At 35.5% G+C, this 22,340-nt stretch overlaps 1 protein-coding gene across 1 annotated transcript in view; it reads right to left on the bottom strand.

The window, feature by feature from the left end:
• ERC2 (ELKS/RAB6-interacting/CAST family member 2) overlaps window positions 1–22,340 on the bottom strand; it is a gene marked incomplete at both ends in the record, with an annotated part of 442,749 nt that overhangs the window by 378,374 nt on the left and 42,035 nt on the right. The window contains one exon of the mRNA XM_082322574.1: window positions 7,383–7,799. Within this exon, the coding sequence (XP_082178700.1) occupies window positions 7,383–7,799 (417 nt within the window). The remainder of the gene's footprint in view (window positions 1–7,382; window positions 7,800–22,340) is intronic.

A 22,340-nucleotide genomic window follows, 5' to 3' on the forward strand; every position in this document is an offset into this window, starting at 1 on the left:
ACTAAGGAGACACATAACCACTCTCAGTCCAGTTCCATTTCAGTAGGAACGGCAAATTTCCACATTCTCTCTGACAGTTTTTTTCTTTTTCTAATGACTGTTCTAAGAAAAGTCTTAGCTCTGACTTATCTAATGGGAACAGAATTACTAAATGAAAATAATTCTAAAATAAATGTTGAACATAGCACATAATATGACCAAATGACTTTCAAATGCACTTCTAAGCATAATTAACTGTGCTATGAGCATAAATTCTGTGGGATTTACAATCTGTATCTTGTATCCCTTCATCCCAATAAGGTTCCTTAAGAACTATGGGCAACCTATTCCATGGCTTAACTACTCTCTGGGTACATCTTCCTGCACTTAAGAGAGAGTCTAAAGCAGAAAATTATACATAGGAATTCAAGGGTAACCAACTCCCCTCTTCCCCACAAATTCAGTGAAAATACATCACCATGTCAGAGCTGTGAGTCACATACATAAGCTGCTGTCATTCATATGAACAAGGACAAGAAGATGAAGCTAGAGAAAACGAATTACATTATAGAATAATGAAGTTATTGCCACAGAGATGAGTAGCAGCATGTTTACAGAACAGAGACTTTAAAAGATAATAAAAGGAAGATGAAAGGAAACAAAAACCTATAATAGAAACCAAAATTGATCATTTTTCTCTGTTTCATTATTGGCTAGTCTCTTAAAATATTTACACGCAGCCTGAAAGTTGTAAATGTGTGAACTGAGCAAACAGCCCTGCAAAGATAGTATTTCCACATCTGGGGACAGTACCAGTTTTACAGCAATTCAAGACGGTCCCCAGATTACCTTCTCAAGGATGCACTTTCCAGGAATGCTGGCAGGATCAACACTTATCACCTCCACATATTGAAAGGTATAGAAAAACCAGCTTATTCATGAATCTCCGATTTTTCTCTCTCTTCCCAAAATAATTTCTTTAGTTGCTACTCTGGGACACGTCAGTTTGAAACTGACAGTTTTCTCATATTCTAGATTCCAAACTACTGGTGGTGATGTCATGGAGAGCAATCCTGTCTTGAAAGAAACTGATTTCTAAATGAACAAAGCTTTTTAATCCTCCACATGGACTTATAAAAAATATTGCAACTAAGCACCCTGGCAAGAATATCATGGGGCATAACAAATCTGAATGGGCTATGTCAGAAGTCATAACTGTTCTCTAGAGCATAATCAGGTTCTGTCTACTTTCTCATGCCTGGAGCAACTGCCAACATTGCAAAGTCCTTCTGTATACCTAAGAGGTCACCTTAAAAACACATATTACTATTGATATTTTGATAGAAAGTAATTGTCTTTATAGCAACTGATTAGATTAATATTTTGAGCTGAGCCAGAAGAAATAAAAGGAAAGAGGCACTAATGAACCTAATAAAGAGGTTCAGTCTAGAATGGTTGTTAATCTATATAACTAACTTCAGGGAAGAAATGTTTGGTGTCGATAAAGCATTTCCTTAGTAAATTACTACTGGCTCCAGTGTAAGACATTTACAGTAAACACCAAAAGTCTGCAAGGCATCTGTTCTATTCACAGTGGAAGAAGGAACTTTGCTCCATTAATAACTTGAAAAACATGCAATAACTAATTCATGATGGCAGTTCAAATCCTATCAGCAGCCTTCATTATTTGACCAAGCTGAGTTCAAAGATAGAGCAAGTTTTAAAGTGTACTTTAAATTATAATAAAGCAGCTGTGTTCTTCTTCTTTCTACTAAATATAAAAAGCTGCAGCTTTAAACCACATGCAAAAACAGTATTTTAAGAATACATGCAAGATAAGAGTTAAAATGTGCATATAAAATCCTATATGATCTCAGATTCTGTTTTAGTGAAATTGTATGTTATATAGAGAGGGCATGTGTAATATACGTGTATGTATATATAATAAAATACTTGCTGGAATTTTAACATTTGACTTTACTAGAGATTTAGTGGGACTTTGCCTAAGGCAAGTTTTTAATAGCAATAATAAAAAAATACTTAATGGTACTTAGGGTAAATAATGTGTGGTCACTATGTTTAAAAAAGTAATACCAAACATCTGTGCTAGATTTCCACGTGATAAAATCCCCATATTACCTACAGTTCTCACAAAGTTATAGCGAAAAAAATGTTTATTTAAAATTCTAGAAGAGACGTGATAACCAATTTAAGAACTTTAAGGCAGGCATCTTGTGTTTTCTGACAGGAATGTATACTTCGTGATCTTCATGATCTTTAATTCTGAACATGAAGAATGCCATGGTATGACATTATGGCTTCAAGACAGATTTTCAACCATTAACAAATTTACAGGGAGGCTGCCCAGCCCAAGAATGTCCTTTTTCTTATGTGTGTGTATTTGCAAATGCTTTGTTCCATACAGGATACATTATTTCCTTATCAAAGCAAATGCTATATCATTTTGTCTCAAAAAATATCAATAAAATTCAGCTACCTTGGGTGAGGTTAGTTAGTTACAGACACAGGATTCAGTCTAACTCAGCAATGGAAAACTGAGTGCAAACTGGGCAAGAGTTCTCAGAAACCATGGAAAAGAGCTCAACATTCTCTCCTCAACAGGCTGCATCTCCAAAACTGAAGCAGAAACACATGCTCGTGCTTTTTGCTATTCAATCAGAGTTTTATTTGCTCTTTCTTGCTTTGTGAATCAGCAACTAAGGAAACTTTTGTTATAACTAACACAAAGCTGGGAGTCTAGCTATCCCTATGAAGTCTTATTGCCTGTATTTCAAATTCCTTAATACATGGAAAGAAATCTCATCCCATTTTTTGCATAGCTTATTTCCCAACATTTAATTAACCTTACTGACACTGACATTCTTTGGTATTCCTGCAAAAGAGCAGGATTCCAACTTTAGCTGAAGTGTCCTCTTCCTCCTGTATAATAAGCCTCTAATTTGCCATTCCTAAGACCTTCAAACACAAAACTTGAGTAAACCTATCATCACAAGTTTGTCTCTGTGAAAGAAAGTTTAAAGATGCATTAGACTGCACGCTGCAAAAAGGTACAGTCTTTTCAGGGCCAGGTAGTTAACACGCCAAAGTCAGTTCAAATCTGCTAAGAATATGAAAACAAACAAAAAATTGGTTGTTTTATTTTCCAGAGCTATTCCTATGCCTATTCCTATGGTACACTAGCTATTTGCACATCTCTTCTTGTACCGTCTCTAAGAAATATAATCTAAGGCCTGGAGAAATTCCAGATCTTTTAAGGCAGCTATATTATGAAATTCTGCTACAGCTATTCACAGGAAAAAAAGGAACAATCAATAGCTTAAGAAAGATAAGTTTTTACATGATTTTTGGATATTCAGCAAATTATTTTGACTCAGAACAGTAGGATATTGGCTTCTGGTAATGTGCATGCTTATGTGAAATGGGCAGAAAATGAATGAGAAACATTGCACAATTGACAAAGTGGTAGAGACGGATGGACAACAAGAAAAGTTATTTCTCTCTACTTAGTTAAGTGAACTTTGAAAAAAATACTAGCTAGAAAAAAGCAGCTCTGGCATAACAAAGAACATATCCCTTACTATTCAATTCCCAGTATGAGCAGTGCTCAGGAGGGTGCAGGTGAAGGAGATAGAATTGACAGACATTGGAGACGCGAGTGTGTAGAAGAGGGTGTCCTTAGTTGCCAATGTTTCACGACCAGTTGCTTCAGTTTCTCTCGCAGCATACTAGTTTAATTCTCTGGTTTGGTCAAAATTCCACCCACCAGTGATTATTAATAATAAAATCAATTTCTTCTGCTTCTTATCCATTAGCTTTCTATTCCACCATGTTGAGAGATCTAAAAGATTGTGAATGAACAAGAGAGAAGACAGATTCCAGCTTTGGCACTATTTTAGTGAACTAAGAAGTGAACAGCATAAGGGAGAAAGATATGGTTGCATTAGGGGAAAACATGGTCAAAAGCTCAGCAAAATACATAGAAGTCTTGTCCTTTCTGCAGCTACGATTTCAAAGGTAAGAGGATAGTACACAATTAGATTTCAAGAATTGAAAAACTTCAGGTTGAAAGTATTTTTAAACTAAATACCAACAGCATAGCCTATGAGAAGTCAATCTATATGTGCTTTTTAATGTAGTGTTGAGGCTGTAGAAAATCAGTAGTCTTCAGTTATTTTTTTTCCACATTCAACCTCATTTCCACCACGTTCAGCTTTTTTTTCATAGATAGCACTCTTTCGGCTAGAGACTACAGCAGAATCTATCATTGTAAGGCTAAATTGACACTCCAGAAAACTCTGTTCCTTGAATAACTTAATTTGCTGCTACGAAGAAGTTTATCTTCCTTAACTTGTTTCAAGTGCAGTGTCAGAAAGTCAAATAGCAAAACTAATTAAAAAACAGAAACGTGTTCAGGATTTGATCAAACAGTATGTTACACATAACAATATACTAGTTTCTCAGAAATATACTCAACACATGAGCTCAATACTCCACCTGTAAAAACAGAGAAAGCAGAATATTGTAAATGAAGTTTTAAAATGACAAATATTTTGTTAAAGATACAGGAAGATTAACACAATTTGAGTGAATATTAAATAACTCATGAATGGAATTAATTAAAAATGTATCCAAGTTCCAGTTTACTTTTAAAGTATTCTCAGGGGGAAAAAAAAAAAAAAAAAAATCCAGTAACTCTGCAAGGCCATTTACACAGGATGAAAACTTACAAACACTAGTTAAGAAAATAAAAATAAAACCATCAATCCACTGAGGAGACTACTGCAGAAGATTCAACACAGTAATTCCTGTTTTATTATGTTGGATAACTGTATTGTGCAGGATGAAGACTATATGCAGTGACAGTACTTCAAACGACCACTGCAGAATAACAAGGACTTACCAAGCTACACATGAAGATTAAAAGTTGATCCATTTGGACTTTTAACAAATAGATACAACTATACAGAATATCTAATATTCCCCCAAAGCATGCAGACAACTTCCCATAGCAAGACAGCAAAAGACAAAATTTGAACATCAGAACATTTTCCAAGAGTCCACTTGAACAATCAAATCCAGATTCCTGGAAAACCAAGTAGGCATCTACTAAATATTTAGTTTCTAAGGAGTCCATACACCCTACACATCATACTTCCAGGCTCCCTACACAAACTTGCCGGGGGGGGGGGGGGTGAAAACCCATAAATACCATGTGCAACAGGAAGCGAGCTGGAGAGACAGAAGACTTCATCCAAAGTTTTGAAATCTTATAATAGCAAGGAAATTGTTAGCCAAAATGTCCAAATCAATAGATAGTTCCTGCCAATCTGACATGGACAGATTCCAGACAGCAAACCTAGTACATTTTTAAACCTTGACCAGTTACAAAGGCATATCAGGATGTGATAAGCAGAAACTCCAGTAAACCCCATTCTATACTTAAGTACTCGAGAGGAAAGACAACCTCTATATCTTCACATAAATTGAGGGAGAAACAATTTTTTTCCTGGCCCCTGAGGGTAACCCAGGGGGAACTCCGAAACACAAAACTAATGCAGTATAAATACAGGAGAAACACAGAGTCTACAAGTAGCAGTATGATCGCCTGTCAGCATTCCTTGGACTAATCAATAAATTGGATGACCAAGGACTTTACTTGGAAGCTTACATTTTATCTACTTTTCAAGCTCTATTTAGCTCTATTTCGCTCACTACTCTTGACTACTGTGCTAATCAGAAACCTTAAAATTTCCACTGTAAACTTATTCATGTCCAATACATACCCAAATTAGGATTCACAAACTTAAGTGATACTGGTGCAACAGGGGAAATACAATCACATAACAAATCAATAAATAGCAAATCATCCATCCTTGAAACAGACTGTGTGTACTACTCTGAGAATAGCAGAACTAAATCCAGAAACTTGTCTGCTAGGTATAGATCTTCTCCCACAATCCTCCCTCATCAAACTCGGTTATCATTCATTCCTTATACAACTCTGTTCAGGAACTATTGACTTTCAGACTTCATCAATGGGTGGCATCACTTTTTAAATTAAAATTCTGCCTGTGAAAAGATTCAAAATCCACACCTTCACAAGAAAACTTTACTGAAATGTATCATTGTGCCCTGCAGATTTTCCAGTTTCCAGGCTTCAGATGGGCCCCAGATACCACTGAGTCCTCAATACATATTCTAGGTTAGAGAAGACAAAAAAAAAGGGGGGGGGGGGAAGAAAAAAAGCAAATTGAAGTAGCCATAAGCTAAATATAAAAGAATTTGTGCATAGCGAAGAAAATATTTTAACAGCACTCTGTAGGTGTAAATAGCTGTTCTTAATCTCTAGCACTCATACAGTTAGCGATATACAGGAGCCAATAATAGTTTTCTGTGCTCTTGTACTAATTTTGTTCATGCTTTGATCTGTCAGGCAAATTGGTGTTTTTCCTAGACTGGAAGCTCAGACTACACTGTTGCTGAGTTTCTAAGGAAACAGACCCGACTGTCCTGATTCCCCTTACAGTGGGTCGCTTGTACTCTATCTCCCTGCAATTTTCACCCTTCTTAGCAGGAAGCAACAGGGTCTTTCTGAGGAAGACTCCACTGTCTTGTTCGCCTGACGCTAGCCACGTGATAATGCTGATGGGCTGCTGGGATGCAGAGGGGCAGATGGGCTTGGCACCAGACCAGATTGTCTTTCAACTGTACGAATTCAGTCATCCCAAATCCAGTCCCAAAAATGCATTTCACAAGTGATGTGGGCAGCGAGTGCGGGTAGGCTTGGGATCAAATTAAGGACGCCTCAAAGTGCAGTGCAGCCATCACCCCAGTGTTTTAATGTGGCAACATTATGTGGTATATTTACCCAAAAAGCTGGGGCACTACACATGAAAATACATTAGAAATGCTCATAGGCAGAAGCCTTTGTTTATATGGAAGACAAAACATTTTAAAACACTCATTTCAAACACAAGGGGTATAAAATCAAACACAAAAGTAGCATGCACTCATGACTATTTAATTTATAGCAGCAGCAGGTGTTAGTTCGCTCTTCAGTAGTTCTAGTCTTCATTTGCCAAACGCTGATTTGGCAAAATATAAAGAATATAAAGAATACAAAAAACTATGCAAAGTAACAAATGTCAGAGATTAAGCTCCAAATACAACTACTTTTCTTCCATAATTTCTTATACTTGCTTTCAAATGTCATATAATCCTGCTGTGTATTTACTACAGTTGTAAAACAAATGCATGTTATCTTTTTCATGAAAAAATGAGAGCAGAAAAAGAAAACACTTAGATACTCTAAAGCATATTTCTAAAACTGCAGCAAGTACTTTGACAATATCTTTGAAACAAATAAATGAATTTTTCCTTACCTCTCTAAGATGCATGTTTTCCTTCTCCTTCTGATCTAGAATCACTTCTAAATGATTAACCTGAGATTCAGCCTCTGCCATCCTTCGAGTTCTCTCATTGTCATCTTCCATTCCTTTAGACGGCAAACCTTTACTTTGCAACATCTCCAGAAGCTTTTTTATTGATTCATCTCTGGCATTTAGTGTTTGCTTTTGCGTTTCAATCCTAAGCTCCATTTCTTCTAGCGTTTTTCTCAACAGGAAGAGCTCTTTAGCTTGTCTATCATGTTCTGCTTGAAGTCTTCGGAAATTCTCCTCTGTGAGCTCAATGGTAAAATGCTCAGCCCCTCGGTTTCCACTTTCTTGCTGGAGAAGATGGTTAAGGTCTCTCTGCGTTCTAAGCTCATCTTGAAGAGCCTGGATTGTCATTTGCAGATGCTGCAATAACGAAAAGAAAGGAAAAAAAAAAAAATCAATTTGCGATCTGAATGTAGGATTAGTCTTTGATTAAACTTTTGCTGTATGCTGTTACAAAAATTCATTAGAATCCATGATAAAAGTATATCAAATGACCTTATAAAATAGCAAATGCATGTGACTATTTGTAATGATACCTTTCAAGTGCTTCTAGAAAAAAAAAAAAGACAACACACACACACACACAAAATAGTGTCAGCTACAGACAAAATAAATAGCAAAGAAAGGCAAACCAACAAACCCAAACACTAGGCAGTGACACATCCATTAGTACAGTCAATATGTACCTATAAAGCTGAAAGACTCAGTATTCCATGTTTTCTAAATTACTTCATAGACTAAAGGTCATTCTGGCCTTCATGGTGCTCAACAGTGCTGTTGTTTATAAAGTCAGTCGAAGCACTCACTATAATTGAAGGGGGCTTTGGGGAGGGGCTGAGTTGGGGCTGGTTGGTTTTGTTTTTTTTTTTTGGCAATGAAAGCTATGAACATGTTTAGTAAACAGGATTACTGTATCTCTAACAAGCAAACAAAAAAACACAATAAGCAATACTGAATTTTGAAAAATAAATTGACTGCAAATAGTGGACAAACCTTTGTTCTCCTGGCATCCAAAAACTGAACAGCATGGTAAATGAAAAAATGAAGCAAAATCAACATAAATAAAGGTCAGATGCAAGCAAAGGAGATTCAACAGAAAGAACTGAATTCAACAAAAAGTACCTTCAACAGAAAAAAATTTTATTGAGTTATACAGAAAGGCACCAACAACTTTACAGTACTCAAATATATAAACCTAAACTATAGACAGACTTTACTCAATAGATGTGACAAAGAAAAACGTATTAGAAATAATCAGTCCCACAGTGAATAACATTCCTATTTTATCTTACTGTTCTTTTACACTTTAAGATTTTTCAAAACACAGTAACTTGTCCCAAAACATTTCTACTGCATCTGAGTACAGGGATCTTTCTCTGTTCAAGAGCTAAATCTTGCACTCCTTATTGAACACAAATCAAAATCATAAAGGATTTTGCCCATGTTGAGGTTGGAACATAGATAATTATCCTCGATTACTATGGTTTATGATGTTCATTTCAGATTATATTTTTATCTGACAATTTGTTTTTCTTCTTATTTTTTCCCCTCTATTCACTGCCTACACATCATGCTGAATTTATAGAAATATGAATTCCTGAATAGTCACACGGTCTGTACCATTAGACATTTAATTGCAGGAATTAGGGGACTTAAATGCATGGCACCAGACTTTTTTGCATAAAAAGGCCAAACAAACAAAACTTCATTTCATATGATACTACCTTCATGTTTAGCACAATTACATCTAAAGCTGTCAGTTTGTAACAATAATTTAAACTAAATGAAAAATGCAAAACCTTAAGAAAAATAACCTTTTGAAATCATGTCTTTTATCAGTTATTTCAAATGGAAAAAAGTATTGCCAGTGATAGAATTCTGTACAGTTAGACACTTTGAATCTGTTCTATCATTAAATAGCACTGTTTTAATAAATGTCCAGATCTTAATTCTCTTAATATTTGCATGTTATTAGGCATACACTCAGTTAAGAGCATAGAAATGTAGGCTACTCATTTATAGCCCTGCTTTTCTTTAATGGTAATTCTCATCTTTTCTTGATCTCATCATCTTTTTAATTATTTATATAAACTTAAAAGCTCCCAATAAACTTAAAACTCCTCTAGATGTAGCAATTTTCCCACTTTAAATCTACTAATATACTGTTTATGACCCCAAGACTGACAGTTTTAGCACAGAAATTCAGTGCACAGATCCAAAGCAAATTTTCAAATAGTACATAAATTATATTCAATGATTGTCATGAATGAGTGAATTAACAAAGACATGGGAAGGCAATGACAAAGAGGGACAGATGCTGCAAAGCAAACAATCAAAACCGTTTCTTTTTAAATGCTTTTTCACTATGTTAAGTCATAGGGACATAATTTTTGTAGATCACTTTAACCAGCCAATACAGTAGTTTTTGTGATGATTCCAAACTAAATCACATCTTGCATTAGAGAAAACAGACTTTAGTATATTCTCTAATCCTTTGTAGCTTTGTCACACTGAAAGTTGGAGGAGAGTAGATATTTGAAGTTACTGAATTAAAAATAATTCAGTTTTTACTGAAGAGATTGCAAGTTTCCTTTATACAAGAAAATACTATTTTTCTTCACTAGTATTAGAGCAGAAACATGGATGAAATCCTGGTTTAATGGATGAAATCCTGGTTTAAAAGTATTAAAAAGGAAAAAGAAAACCAGAAACCACCTTGACATTACATTACATTCTTCAATATATGAGTATTGAAATGGAAAAGGCAAGGCAGCAGGCAAAAGTAACATTTTGGTTTTTAAAAAAAGTAAGTTCTCAGAAAAAAAACATGACAGGCACCTCAAAAGAATACATTGGAATATCTCCATTCTCATCTTCGAGAACATTTTAGCTTAGCTGATGATGTTGCTACTTTAAAATTACACTCAATAGTTTGTTTCAGTGGCATGACTGGTAAGGGATTTTTTTTTTTTTTTTTTTTTTTTAAGTATTTAAGAACTCATAATACATGTTTCTGTCTTGAAGGCTCAAGGAACAGGTTCTTTTTCTGTTCAGGTTTTGTTGTTTTTACTGGTTGGGGGTGACGGGGTGGGTGGGGCGGCATGTAAATCCCAGCTTCTGACAGAACGCAATTATGCATGAGACTCTCAGCTTCCATTTACAAAAATACATTTTTATTCAAAGCCTCCAATGGAAACTGTGAGAGTGTTGGAAATGTGACAAAAATTAAAAAGACCACAACCAAATAAAAAATAAAGTTTATATAAAATTTTTCATTCAATCTTATAATTTAGGGAAACAGCTTCATTTTTTATGACTCTGGACTTGGAATCATATAACTGACCTATCTGATGCATCTTTACTTGTTTTTCCTGTTATGAAAGGAAGCCTTGGTTAGACCTTATTGAAAATTTTCCAATGAGTAATTATGGAAAAATAGATTTGTATCGATTTAAACTATTCATAAATTTGCATCAAGCTTGGCAAACAGTGCCTCTCAAAAGCTCAAAAGAATTCAAGAAATATTTTATTTCTTGTTTTTTAAATTAGAAGTTTAGTCTTTTAAACTTTTTAATGCGGTTTTAAATTGTCTTTTGTTTTTTAATGGAGTTAGAATTTTTCTAAGTGCTTCATTTTGATCAAACAAAATTTCACTCAACATTATACAAATAAATATACAAAGAAATCTCCCTTTTAATTAGTTAATTTTCAAGTTGGTATCCACATCAGCTATCAGCCAGAGTTTCAGTCCCAGGGCATTTATTTGAAGAATGAATCTCATATCTATACATTCCTCAAAAGAACGACTGGCTGAAATAACACACATATAACATTTACTTTGCATAAGCACAGTAAACTAAATCCTCTGCATTCCAAAATTATTTCACTACTAAGCAACAGCAATATTCAGCAACTACCAGTAGTCTAGAAATAGTCAAAAGAATTGTTTTCTCCAATCTGAATAATGATTTAAGATACATCCTCCTAATGTTACATTAGACAATATTTGTTACTTGATGATAAAAACTATTTAAAAATAAATGTTTTCCCAAAGTCAAGCAGTCTCTGTACACCAAACACCTATATATCTATAAGACTCTAGCTAAGCAAAGGGAAACTCATTTCTAAAATATTTAAAATGTTCTAAGACAAAAATAAAAGCAAACTTAACATACACGTTGCCAACATACAACCCTTCTGAATGCAACCTGTAAAAGCCAAAACTGGTGGACCAACACACAAATAATTAGAAATCGGAACTCAAACAGCAATTCTGGTTAAGATAAACCAGACAACTTCCTCTTCTGTCCCACAGCAACCCATGTATGTGGTCCTTAGGTTCTGCCCATAACCGTGCGTGTCACTAAGCACAACAGTAGTTGTGGCTGCTCCTCAGTAATTATGTTAAAACTAACAGCCTCAACTGTGGCAGACTACTGCTACTTTGCAATAAGAGAATCCATTTTTGTATACCTTCAAGACTTAGAACCCTCTTTGAACATGATGGACCAGATTTAGAGTTGTGCTGGCACAGATTTTTGTATCTGCAGCTAGCTAAGAGAAGGAAAGAACAAATGTTGTGAGGGTGGAAAGAAATTGTATAATTAATTGCAGTGGGGGAGGAATGTAGGAGTGCTGTGAATATCTGTCACACTGCTGTCATTACACAGACATAGAACTTTATGGGATTTAAAAAAAATAACAAGCAAGATCTATCTTTTTTTTCATAATTTCTATTAAAAACAGACCAGTTGACCAGAAATATTTCCATGCCAATTTCTTGGTAATAAATAGTTCTCTCAGAACTTTTTCATTCCTTCTCTATAGCCCAAATCCAAGAGGCAATCCATGGAACTGCACAGGAGGTTCCATTAATCTTTCTCTCAATTAAGTATAGTGCAGGTTTTCAAAATTTGCCCCCATAAATTGAAACAAAAGTATGAAAGGAAGATGAATTAATGCCCCTTCCCAGACTCCAATTCACATTCTACCTCTAATCTGTGCCAACTGGCTGTTCCCAAAGGAACTGCCTGCAGAGAACTGTCCTGCCACAGTATGCCTTGGGCCAGAGCTCACAAGCACTTTCAGACCATCCCAAAGCCTTAGATATATGGTGAACAGTGGAGGAAAAGGAAATCACAAGGAGACTCGCTGAAAATTGTTAGTCCACCTACAGAAGTACACAGCTGCTTGTACTCTGCACCATCAGCCTGGCACCAAAAGCAAAGAAGTTGAAGAATCCAGTCTACTGTCATGTAAAAAATTGCCTGCTACCAACACAGAAGGGAAGTGACAAACCTTGTTTAAGGTCAAGAAAGAAAGAAATTATAGCTGGGGCTGTCTTGACTGGGAAAGCCAACCCGAAGGATTTGGTGGCAGGAAGTGGTCCTATGCTATCGTCAAGTGATGGATTTTGAAATATCCATATATAATTTGCTAGTAGTTTTCTGCAGTGTAGTGGTAATCTAACAAGCTAATTCCTCAGGCAGGAATCACCCAAATTTGGCACCAGAGCTGCTGAAGGATTCTGAGTATGTTCTTTGATAGTTTCTGCTCTAAATAATTCAGTACAGCACTATGCCTAAAGGGGGTGACGGCAAGATCATCCCGTAGATTTTTAAATAACTATTTCTGTAGCCATCCATGTTTTGATATTTTGGTGCTCTATCCAAAAAGAGCTATAGCTACTTTATTGGACTTGAGTGTTTTTCCCCACCTAACGCCTTAATCCTCCCTCTCATCCCCCACTGTCTTTTTATTGACTTCTAGCTCTTATCTCTCACAGCTCCATTTTTAGATCCTGATTCTCCTGTTTCTGTCCCACTCCAAACACAAGGATAAAACGTATTAGCTTTGTCTTCTGGGACCCTCTTACCTGGCTTTACAACAATTGAACAGTAACGACTACTGTGGTAACAGTCTCTGTCCTCTCAATGCCAGAACTTCCATATAGCGTGATGGTCAAACAACCCGACAAAGTGAAAACCAACTGACAGCAAAACCTTGCAAGTTTAGAAGGAATAATCAGAATCCGGGAAACAGAGCAGGTCCAGGCAACAGACATCCACACACCACGGGGTGGGATGTGAGGTGAGGCCGAACCGCCTTACCTTATGCCAGGCAGCTGGCAGTATGGGAATACATAGGAGCACATCAGGATGGATTCATGACAAAGACTTCCAGAAGAGCTGGAAATCAAACCAAACTGAAGATTTCAATATACTTTCTTTTTCCCTTTTTTTTTTCCCTTTTATTAATGCACATAAAAGTGACAAAGGATTTTGTCAGTCATTTATGATCTGTTACAGTCTTTGAAAAGGCATGGTCTAACACAGTATTTTTCTGAATGCATTCTTCAAACTACGGATGATTGTTTTAAGCAGTCTCTGCAGCTAACTTCTTGATGGTATGGGACATCTTAGTAAGCAGCCTTGCATGATCACATCATCTCTATGGTGCATGCAATGAAAGGAATAAAATGTACTAACTAAAATGCCCTGTGTCTTGGGACATAAATATAGAATTTACAGGGCTGGATCAGTTGATATAGTCTCGTCTCTTGAAAGTGGCAAATACATGCTGATACACAAGACTGGAAAAAATCCTACTGTGTAACTCTACACAGTAGAAAGCTACAACTGTAACTGAATACATCTGAACAAGTATAACAGCAAATTATACTATCAACTATACTCTCATTTTCTAAAATCAAACTTCATTATTTATTCTATCATCTGCCACTGCTCCATTTTCCATCTTCACTGTGTGAAGCTCTGTCATTGAAAGGTGACAAACTACTTAAAGGCTTCTTATGAACTGCATCTGAACCAATTTGTACATTAGTTATACAACTGAAACAAGTATGAGCATTAGACATGCAAATATTTATAACTAAATATTGTTAAGGACAAACATGCAAATCTTTATTTCCTTCTGTAAAAGAAAAATCAAAAAGGGAATTGGAGATTTTTTCTTCATCAGCATAAATTAAGAAACAGATTCTCCCATGCATTTTCTCCTCTGTCTAATGTAATTTAAAATTCTGGCATCCAAACAACAACACTGAGGATCAGCTGACAAGAATTTTGCTTGAATAAGACAGGACTGACAGAAAGAGATGAGAGGAGAAGACAGATGGAATTTGTGAGGAATCACAGGAGATTCAGACCACACACACAAAGCGTTTTCAGCATTAAAAATTCTGGACATGCAACAGATGGGAGACAACTTCCGCATAACACCGTTTGCTGGTAGAACCACGTATTTGAAAGAGAGTTCTTGTCTACTGGCTTTCCTTAATTTTTCTTTCCTTATGTTTTTAAATTTGGTGCCTCATCAAATTCCATAAAGCTTGCCCTTAATACCATGCTTTGAAAGTTAAATAATGTCATGTATATTTAAATCTGCATTTCTTAATACAGACATTATATTTAATCTGAACTATCAGACTTCGTTACTATTCAGTCAGCTTCTCTGGTCATCTCGCACAAATATTTTGGTGAAAAACAAAGATTGGAAAGACAAAATATTGCCTAAAAACTTTAGGTCATTGTACAAAAATGCATCTCCATTTATAACTGAGGAGTAACCGTAGGCTAAAACATTTTAGTATTGCAAGTTTCATCGTAGTTTTGCACGTAATTCTTAAAACACAATCTGTAAATATATTTCTTTCTCGATTCTCTGGTTTGCTGTGAGCGGAGAGATGTCGTTTTTCATTTGTTTCTTTTGCTTCGCCATTTGCCCTAAGTAGGTCTGCTATCACAGATATGGTTTGTCATTCTGTCAAATAATATTTCTTCATAATAGATATTTACAGAACCATAAATCCATCTCTAAAGCACTGAAGTTCATTTGTTAATTTGGAGTATTTTAGGTAGGAAAAAACCTAACTGTATGTCTGAAATACCTTTCCCTATAATCCATTCCTTCTTTCTTCCGCTACATTTCTCCACCATTGCCAATGCCTTCTGTGGTGTGTGATCTCATTTCAGATCTTTCAAATTCACCTTGCCTCTAAATTGCAATACTACTTTTTTTTTTTTTTTCTGAAGAAAGCTAGATGAATACTATTTGTTGAATTATTTATTCAGTGAAGGATTTCGGATATTTATCAACCAGCTTTAACCAAAGTCAGAGCACAGTCTTATCTCTGTGGAGACACAGTACATTTTGCCTCAGTCTACACTTACTAATAGGAATTCAGTTATTGTGTACTTTATACAAAGTAGTATCTCAGAAGTAAAAGTTCAGTACAACCTTCTTCATCAATCCCTTTAACCTAGAAAATTTGAATTAATCTATGCTTTCTCCTATTGATAAAAATCCCTTTAATACTCATGGGCCAAAGCTTGTAGCCTGTAATCATACGAACCAGAAGGCCAAGAGGAAGGGACTTCTAGAAACGTACGAAGTCAAACAAAGCCCTGAGAGGCGTAATCTGCCAAGATACATGTTCACAAAAATGCCCACATCAAGTTCTTTAGTTACTAAAAAAAAAAGCTTTAATAAAACATGTAAGTCATCAGTATGATAGCAAAATGCAAGGTTTGGTATTTAGGTGGTCATTACTGGTACTATTACAACTTTTAAGCTGTCCAATTATGCTGTTACGACAAGACTGTAGCCTCCTTTTTTCCCCTCTTCCCTTTGGAAAAATGCTGTTACAATGTTTTTAGGGATGAGCAATGCCAGAATCACTAAATAGTATTTTAGTTGACTGAAAATCACCTGTAACACAGATTTTGACCAATCTGAACACATCTGGAAGAACTTGTTTCAAGATTACTTATTACAACTTACTGGGAGGAAAAAACAAAATACATTTTAACAAGGCCGGGAAATCAATGTTAGCTTAAGAAAAGCAGATTCTTTTTTTTTAAAACAAAACAAAACAAACAAAAAAAACCCTCTATCTGTAGCATTAGCTACCCAGGTAAGAACAACGCAAGATTTAGAAGTCCTGGCATTCATATTTAAAAACTATTCTCATCAGATAAAATAACCATATACAGTGAGAGATCCTCCATCCTGTAATGCGCTGCAGTTTCTCTGATAACACTTCTCTTGCCAGGATAAATCATTGCCACTCTTTTGGGGGACTGAAGCACTCAAAGGTTCTCTAAGGAAGCTTTTAGACCATTTGGGACCATAAACCTTTACTCTCCCCACACAAGATTTCTCACACGGCCTAGGCTCTACATAACCAATCCTTTCAATTTGTATTTTGACTGCCCATGGTTTACCAGAGATGAGCAGAATCTCAATCCTACAGCTACTCCCAGGAGTAACTGCAGCCACAGAACAGAATCCCCAGAGCTGCACAGCATCACAGCAGAAGTCTAGGAAAGTGCAACAGCACTCAAGTCCTTCTCCAAAGAGCAACAAAAATTCCACACACACCCCAACAACCCCACCCTCAAACCCCACTGTTAATGAAGAGACACAAGATGAAAAGAAAAACAAAAATCCAAAATCCATCATTCCTAGCTCTCTTCTGCTCATAAAACTCTAGATTTCCAGTTATCTCCTCAGCCTTTCATCTAAAGGGAACAGTAAGTTGGCAATTTCGCTGATGCACTGCCTGGTACTTCTGGAAGCCCTTGGTTTTGGGATTGCCTTCTCTGTTGTTAAAACCTTCCTATCAAAAAAGATTTAACTCAGCATCACAAATATACCTCTGAAGTAATAAATCGCTTTAGGTAATGAAGTAATGATAATCACTTGCTTTCAGAAGGTAAAAATCTGCAGTAAATTTTCAAGTCTTTTCTGTATGTACTATTTGGTAAAGATACTTGTAGACACACAGAAAGCTCCTAAAACTTTGTGAAAAAAACTTTCTTAAAACTCAATGAGCAACGTGTTGTTCATTAATAAAGCGTTGCACTGTGTATTTAGAACTGAATTTTTTTTTCCATTTTATTTTAACCAAAAAATTGAGGAAATTCAGAAAAAAATAATTTCCTCCCCGATTTCTAAAAAGTTCAAGTTTCCATGAGCAAAGCAGATTTTATTTTCCCGCATAGTGATGTTTAACGTCAAGTTTTTTATCAAATAGTATTATCTTCTTCTTTTGTTATGGTTATAATTAGTGGGTTATTATTCATTTAATGCCCAGAACATCAAAAGTGCCATACCCAGGTTAGTAAATCACATGGAATTTAGCCAACACACTAAATTTTAATACACCTCTTATTATGAAAAGTGCATATGGATACATTAATGATTATAAGCAGTCAGCACCTCTGCTTTACATCTTGTTTAAGAGTCAAAAGAAACCTTTTTTTTTTTTTCTACCAGCAAGATCAAACAAGCATGGCCTTAATGCTTTTAATTACGTCTGCTCTATTTCATGTGTCTCATTCATCAAAGTCACTACTAAAATTATTCTTATTATCCTTTAAGGTTATTTCTAGTGTTGCCATTCTAACACTTTCACCTAAGAAAACAAGCAGTATACTTTTGTGGTATTTTACCACTTTGCAGTGTTAGGCATTAATCAGCTCTCATCTGCATGCCTTTGAATAAGCCCAGTGCATGCAGTCTTTTCTCAGAAAGGCCTTGACCTGTTACTTAAATAGAAAATTTCGTTTAGGTCAATCATCTGTTTTTGAGCCATGCAAATATAATACTAAATATTTTAGACTGCTAACAATTACAACTGCTTCATCAAATCATTCCCTAAAGGAAAATGTTGAGTAACTTCCAACAAATTATTTGAGAAAAATTATACAAGTCTTAGAAAATAACTTTTTTGCAATATATAAACTGTACATTAGAGATTGAAAAAGACAGTACTACATTGCTATTCCATCACAAAAATGTCAAAGGAAGTATTTAGAACATGAATGAAAATCCAGAATATTGCTGAATTAAGATCATATATAATTGAGCGTGTTACTCGGAAATAACATATTCAGCTCTATGACAGAATTCCTATTTAAGGCTTCCGAAATGCTAACAGCCAAATAACTGAGACCAAGTGAGCAAACATTCACAGAATTTTCAAGGATATTGATATTCAAATATTTCTGCCTATCTTTTTTATAAGAAAAAAAAAAAAGTTACATAGAATGATCTAACATATTTCATGGTTGTCATTAAAAATTTTAATTCCTCAGAGCCTTAAACCCAAGGTTCATTTCCTTCCTTTGAGTAGCACTCCTAGTTCTTCAGTTGTCTCTGATGGTAGGGCTCAAGTTCTGAGCAGTATTAGGTCCCGAACATACTGGGATTTTGAATGCCTCTGCAACAGAGGTACAGGGACATTCTGAACCATTTCAACTGTGCCCTCCAATGAAGGGCAGGAAGACCACCAGCCTTTACCTATGGATGACAGTGCTACTGCAAAAACTGACTAACATTTTAGAAAAGCCATAAAACTCAATACTTCCTGGAGCTTCCATGAGCATTTCCTATACTAAATATCGTGCATACTGAAATTATAGTAATATATTATATATATAGTAATATAGCTGCCACAAAATGCTATTAACTGCACTATATCAGTTTACTACTTCTTACTCAGAAAAGATTAGCAATAAAGAGATAGACTCCTCCAGGCACTGGAAATTATACCATGTACGAAGGGGATATGAAGCGATTCTTCCCTGATGTCAGTCTTGTCAAACTAACGAGCAAAGAAGTAGAGGTACAAATTGAACTTTCAATAAGAAAGGCTACTGACCATTCTCCAGTCTTCAAACCTGCTGACATGTATCTAAAGTGTCAGAAAAAATGATTAAAATATTATTTGACACAGTTTCACCATAACTACAAGTTTTATTGTTTTTTATTCCATAAAATCAGTTACAAATTTATGTTATCAATACAGAAATTGATTAATCAAATGTTAGAAGAAGGAGGGGTGTGTTTTGGTTTTGTGGGGTTGTTTTGGGTTGGTTTTTGTTTAAAGAAAAGAAATGCAGAGCTCCCCTCACAGTGAAATCACATACTGTGTCCTCAATGGACCAGCAGCAGACTGAACACTGCCCTGTCAGATTCCAGCATAGATTACTGATCTACTGAAGAGCAGTTTTTTTTTTTCCCCCTCAGAAAAGCTCTAGGGACTCCATAATTGCTTTTTTAAGCAGTTGTAGAATGCCATAGGATCAACATTCTTCAGTGCTGTTTTGGGGCTTGAGAAGAAATTAGGTTTAGCAATGATCACAGCGGGCCCAGAAATAAAAGCCAAAAGCGTATACTGGGAACATTTATTTAAAAAGCAAGATTGTATGCGAGTTAAGATATGCATTTGCCATAAGGAGCCGAGCTCTATTCCTGCTTCTGTGGTCATATACAACTGAAATGCACCTGTTCGAACACCTGGGATATTATATTTGCCTTCTTCCTGTATATCCATGAGACTGCATTTGGCAACACCAGTTCAGTATGAACCGTTGCACAAACTTCAGTTAATGAAGAACAGGAAGTTAAGAATTTGTTGTTTCTGATTGCCAGCTTTAAAAAAGCCTGATAAGCCAAAAAATATTTGGCAAGTTAACTTTCTTTCTCTTTTTGGACAGTAGAACATATTGTCCAGCTTGCTGATTCAGTCAAAATAATAGCATAGCAAAAATCTTGCATGCTAAAAAGGCCTATTATTTTCTTATTTCTCAAAAACTGAGGTCTAGCTACATTAAAGGAATTCTTTTTGAGGCACTGAGTCAAGAAATTACTTACAAAAGGAGAGCATTGAGAGTAAACAAGGTCACACTTCAAACACTGAAAAACCCGTGGTTTTTTATCTTCAGTCCCTCCCTTTTATCTGCTTGATGTTTTGCTATAAAGTTTAGGGGCTTCTGCCAGAAAGCTCACTATTACCTTGAAAAAAATAAAAATAAACCCAATCCTTTTCCTAGATAAAAATCCTGTGAATTGGGCTCCCTTTTCCTATTTTGCAGTCTGCCTCCAAAGAAAGAAACATCCCATTTCTTTAATTTAAAAAAAAAAAAAAAAAAAAAAAAAAAAAAAGAATGTGATGACAGGAATCTCTGTGGATATAGTACAGGTTCTGCTGAAGCTATCAAACAAAAACGCACAGAAAGGAAAACTATATAGGTATCCAAATAGTGTTTCCAATAATAAGGTCATAACAGACTGAAATAGAGATGGCTGCCATTGTCAGTAAGTAGTGAGGGACAAAACACTGAATGATGTGAATTATGTTAGAAACATTAAAACAATTATTTCCATAACATACAGCATGTGTTCGTTTCTCAGGTGTCCTCAATATCCCACATACTGTAAAAGTTAACATTTTGCTTATCATATCTAAGAAACAATATGGAGAAATGTAACAGCCTGATATAGCTTGTCCATTTCTCAAAAAGAGATTCTAGTGTTTATTTTACACCACGTAGAGAGACACACAATAGGGAAGATCGAAGACTAGATAAAGCCTCAGCACTGCATTGCAAACATACACGTTTAATTTACGTGCTTGAAGTTTCTATTTGGGAAATCTTCATTGACATACAAGACATGCATAGCATCACTGAAAGCTGTGGGAGTGGGGCATCTTAACATTTTGTATGACCTTCTTATCCTCTCCACCTTTTGAGTTTGAAACTTTCTAACTGTATTCTTTTAATGCAGCCCACTAGAAAAATCATATGAATATAAGCTATTCACATGACAATTTTAAGCACAGCTTTTAGTAAGCCAGAAATAAAAAAGTGATAAATCAAGTTCCAATTTCAACGTCTCCCTGCTATATTTTAATCAGGCAAAATACATAAAAGAGCACTCTTCAGCTTCTAATTTTTTTTTTCTCTACTAGGAATAGTACTGTGAGTTGATTAACCATAATACATAATCATTTCCCATTGAAACAATTTGAAAAGGAGCTTTAGAACTATGTGTTCTGCTACAGTTAAGGGAAAAAAAAAAAAATCAATATAGAGATTTCAGTAGCTCCAATCAAAACAGTGTTCAGTTAGATCCAACAGAGAAAAATGATGCATCACAAAGCAAGACAACCATCTGGAAAGACATTGCATCCTGAGTTACTGAAGAAGTGCAGATCAGCAGGAAGGAGAAATCATTAAGGAGACAACATTTTGGGCTCAAAAGGTCTATGCAGTTCACAATAATATGCTTTCTTAAGTTATAAGACTTTGGTTTCACAATAAACTTTGTTAAATCTATATTTATTCTTGTCAGATTTAATAGGAGTATCTTGTAATGGCCTAAATGAATCCAGTACATTCAGTAATAAAAAAGTCTGCAGTTATTAAGTTTTCCCACAAGATGGCACTAAATCCATATCCTGCAGAAAATTATTAACAAGCACAAAAACACAAAGAAAACAAACTATGGTCACATTCCTAAAATAAATAAATAAACTAACTTTTATATAAGAATTAGAAGTTGTAAGTATGGAAAAATAAAATTAACAGCCTAAGCCTGGTCTTTTCTTAAAAGAGATAACAATTTTCCTCTCGTAATTCAACGGGGGGGGGGGGGGGACACGGACGACGACGACATATGACACAACGGACAGACACGGGCAACACCACAGACATATACATAAACACACTCAATATATACTTATACCTACTTAAAAGATATGTGTCTGTACATGCATATAAAAGTAAATAAAATCCAAGCAGTTGTTCCTCAATGTGTAATACACAAAAGTGTCTCTAGAAACTGAAAATCCGACCCTGAGTCTGACACTGGATTGCCTTGCAAAGGATAATCATTAAAAAGCTAACATGAGACAACTGAACTTAAAATCCAGTAGCAAAGCGCCCTCTAACTTGGAGCACCCCAAGTGCACAGCCAAGTATCCTCTCCAGAATTACTTAAATGAAGACCAGGGGATCCCTAAACTACAATACTGTTCAAATTGAAATCAAAGCATTACTAGTCTGGAACCTCTCTTTAATTCTTGACTTT

Source organism: Platalea leucorodia (genome assembly GCF_965183815.1).
Source record: "Platalea leucorodia genome assembly, chromosome: 9".
Taxonomy (NCBI): domain Eukaryota; kingdom Metazoa; phylum Chordata; class Aves; order Pelecaniformes; family Threskiornithidae; genus Platalea; species Platalea leucorodia.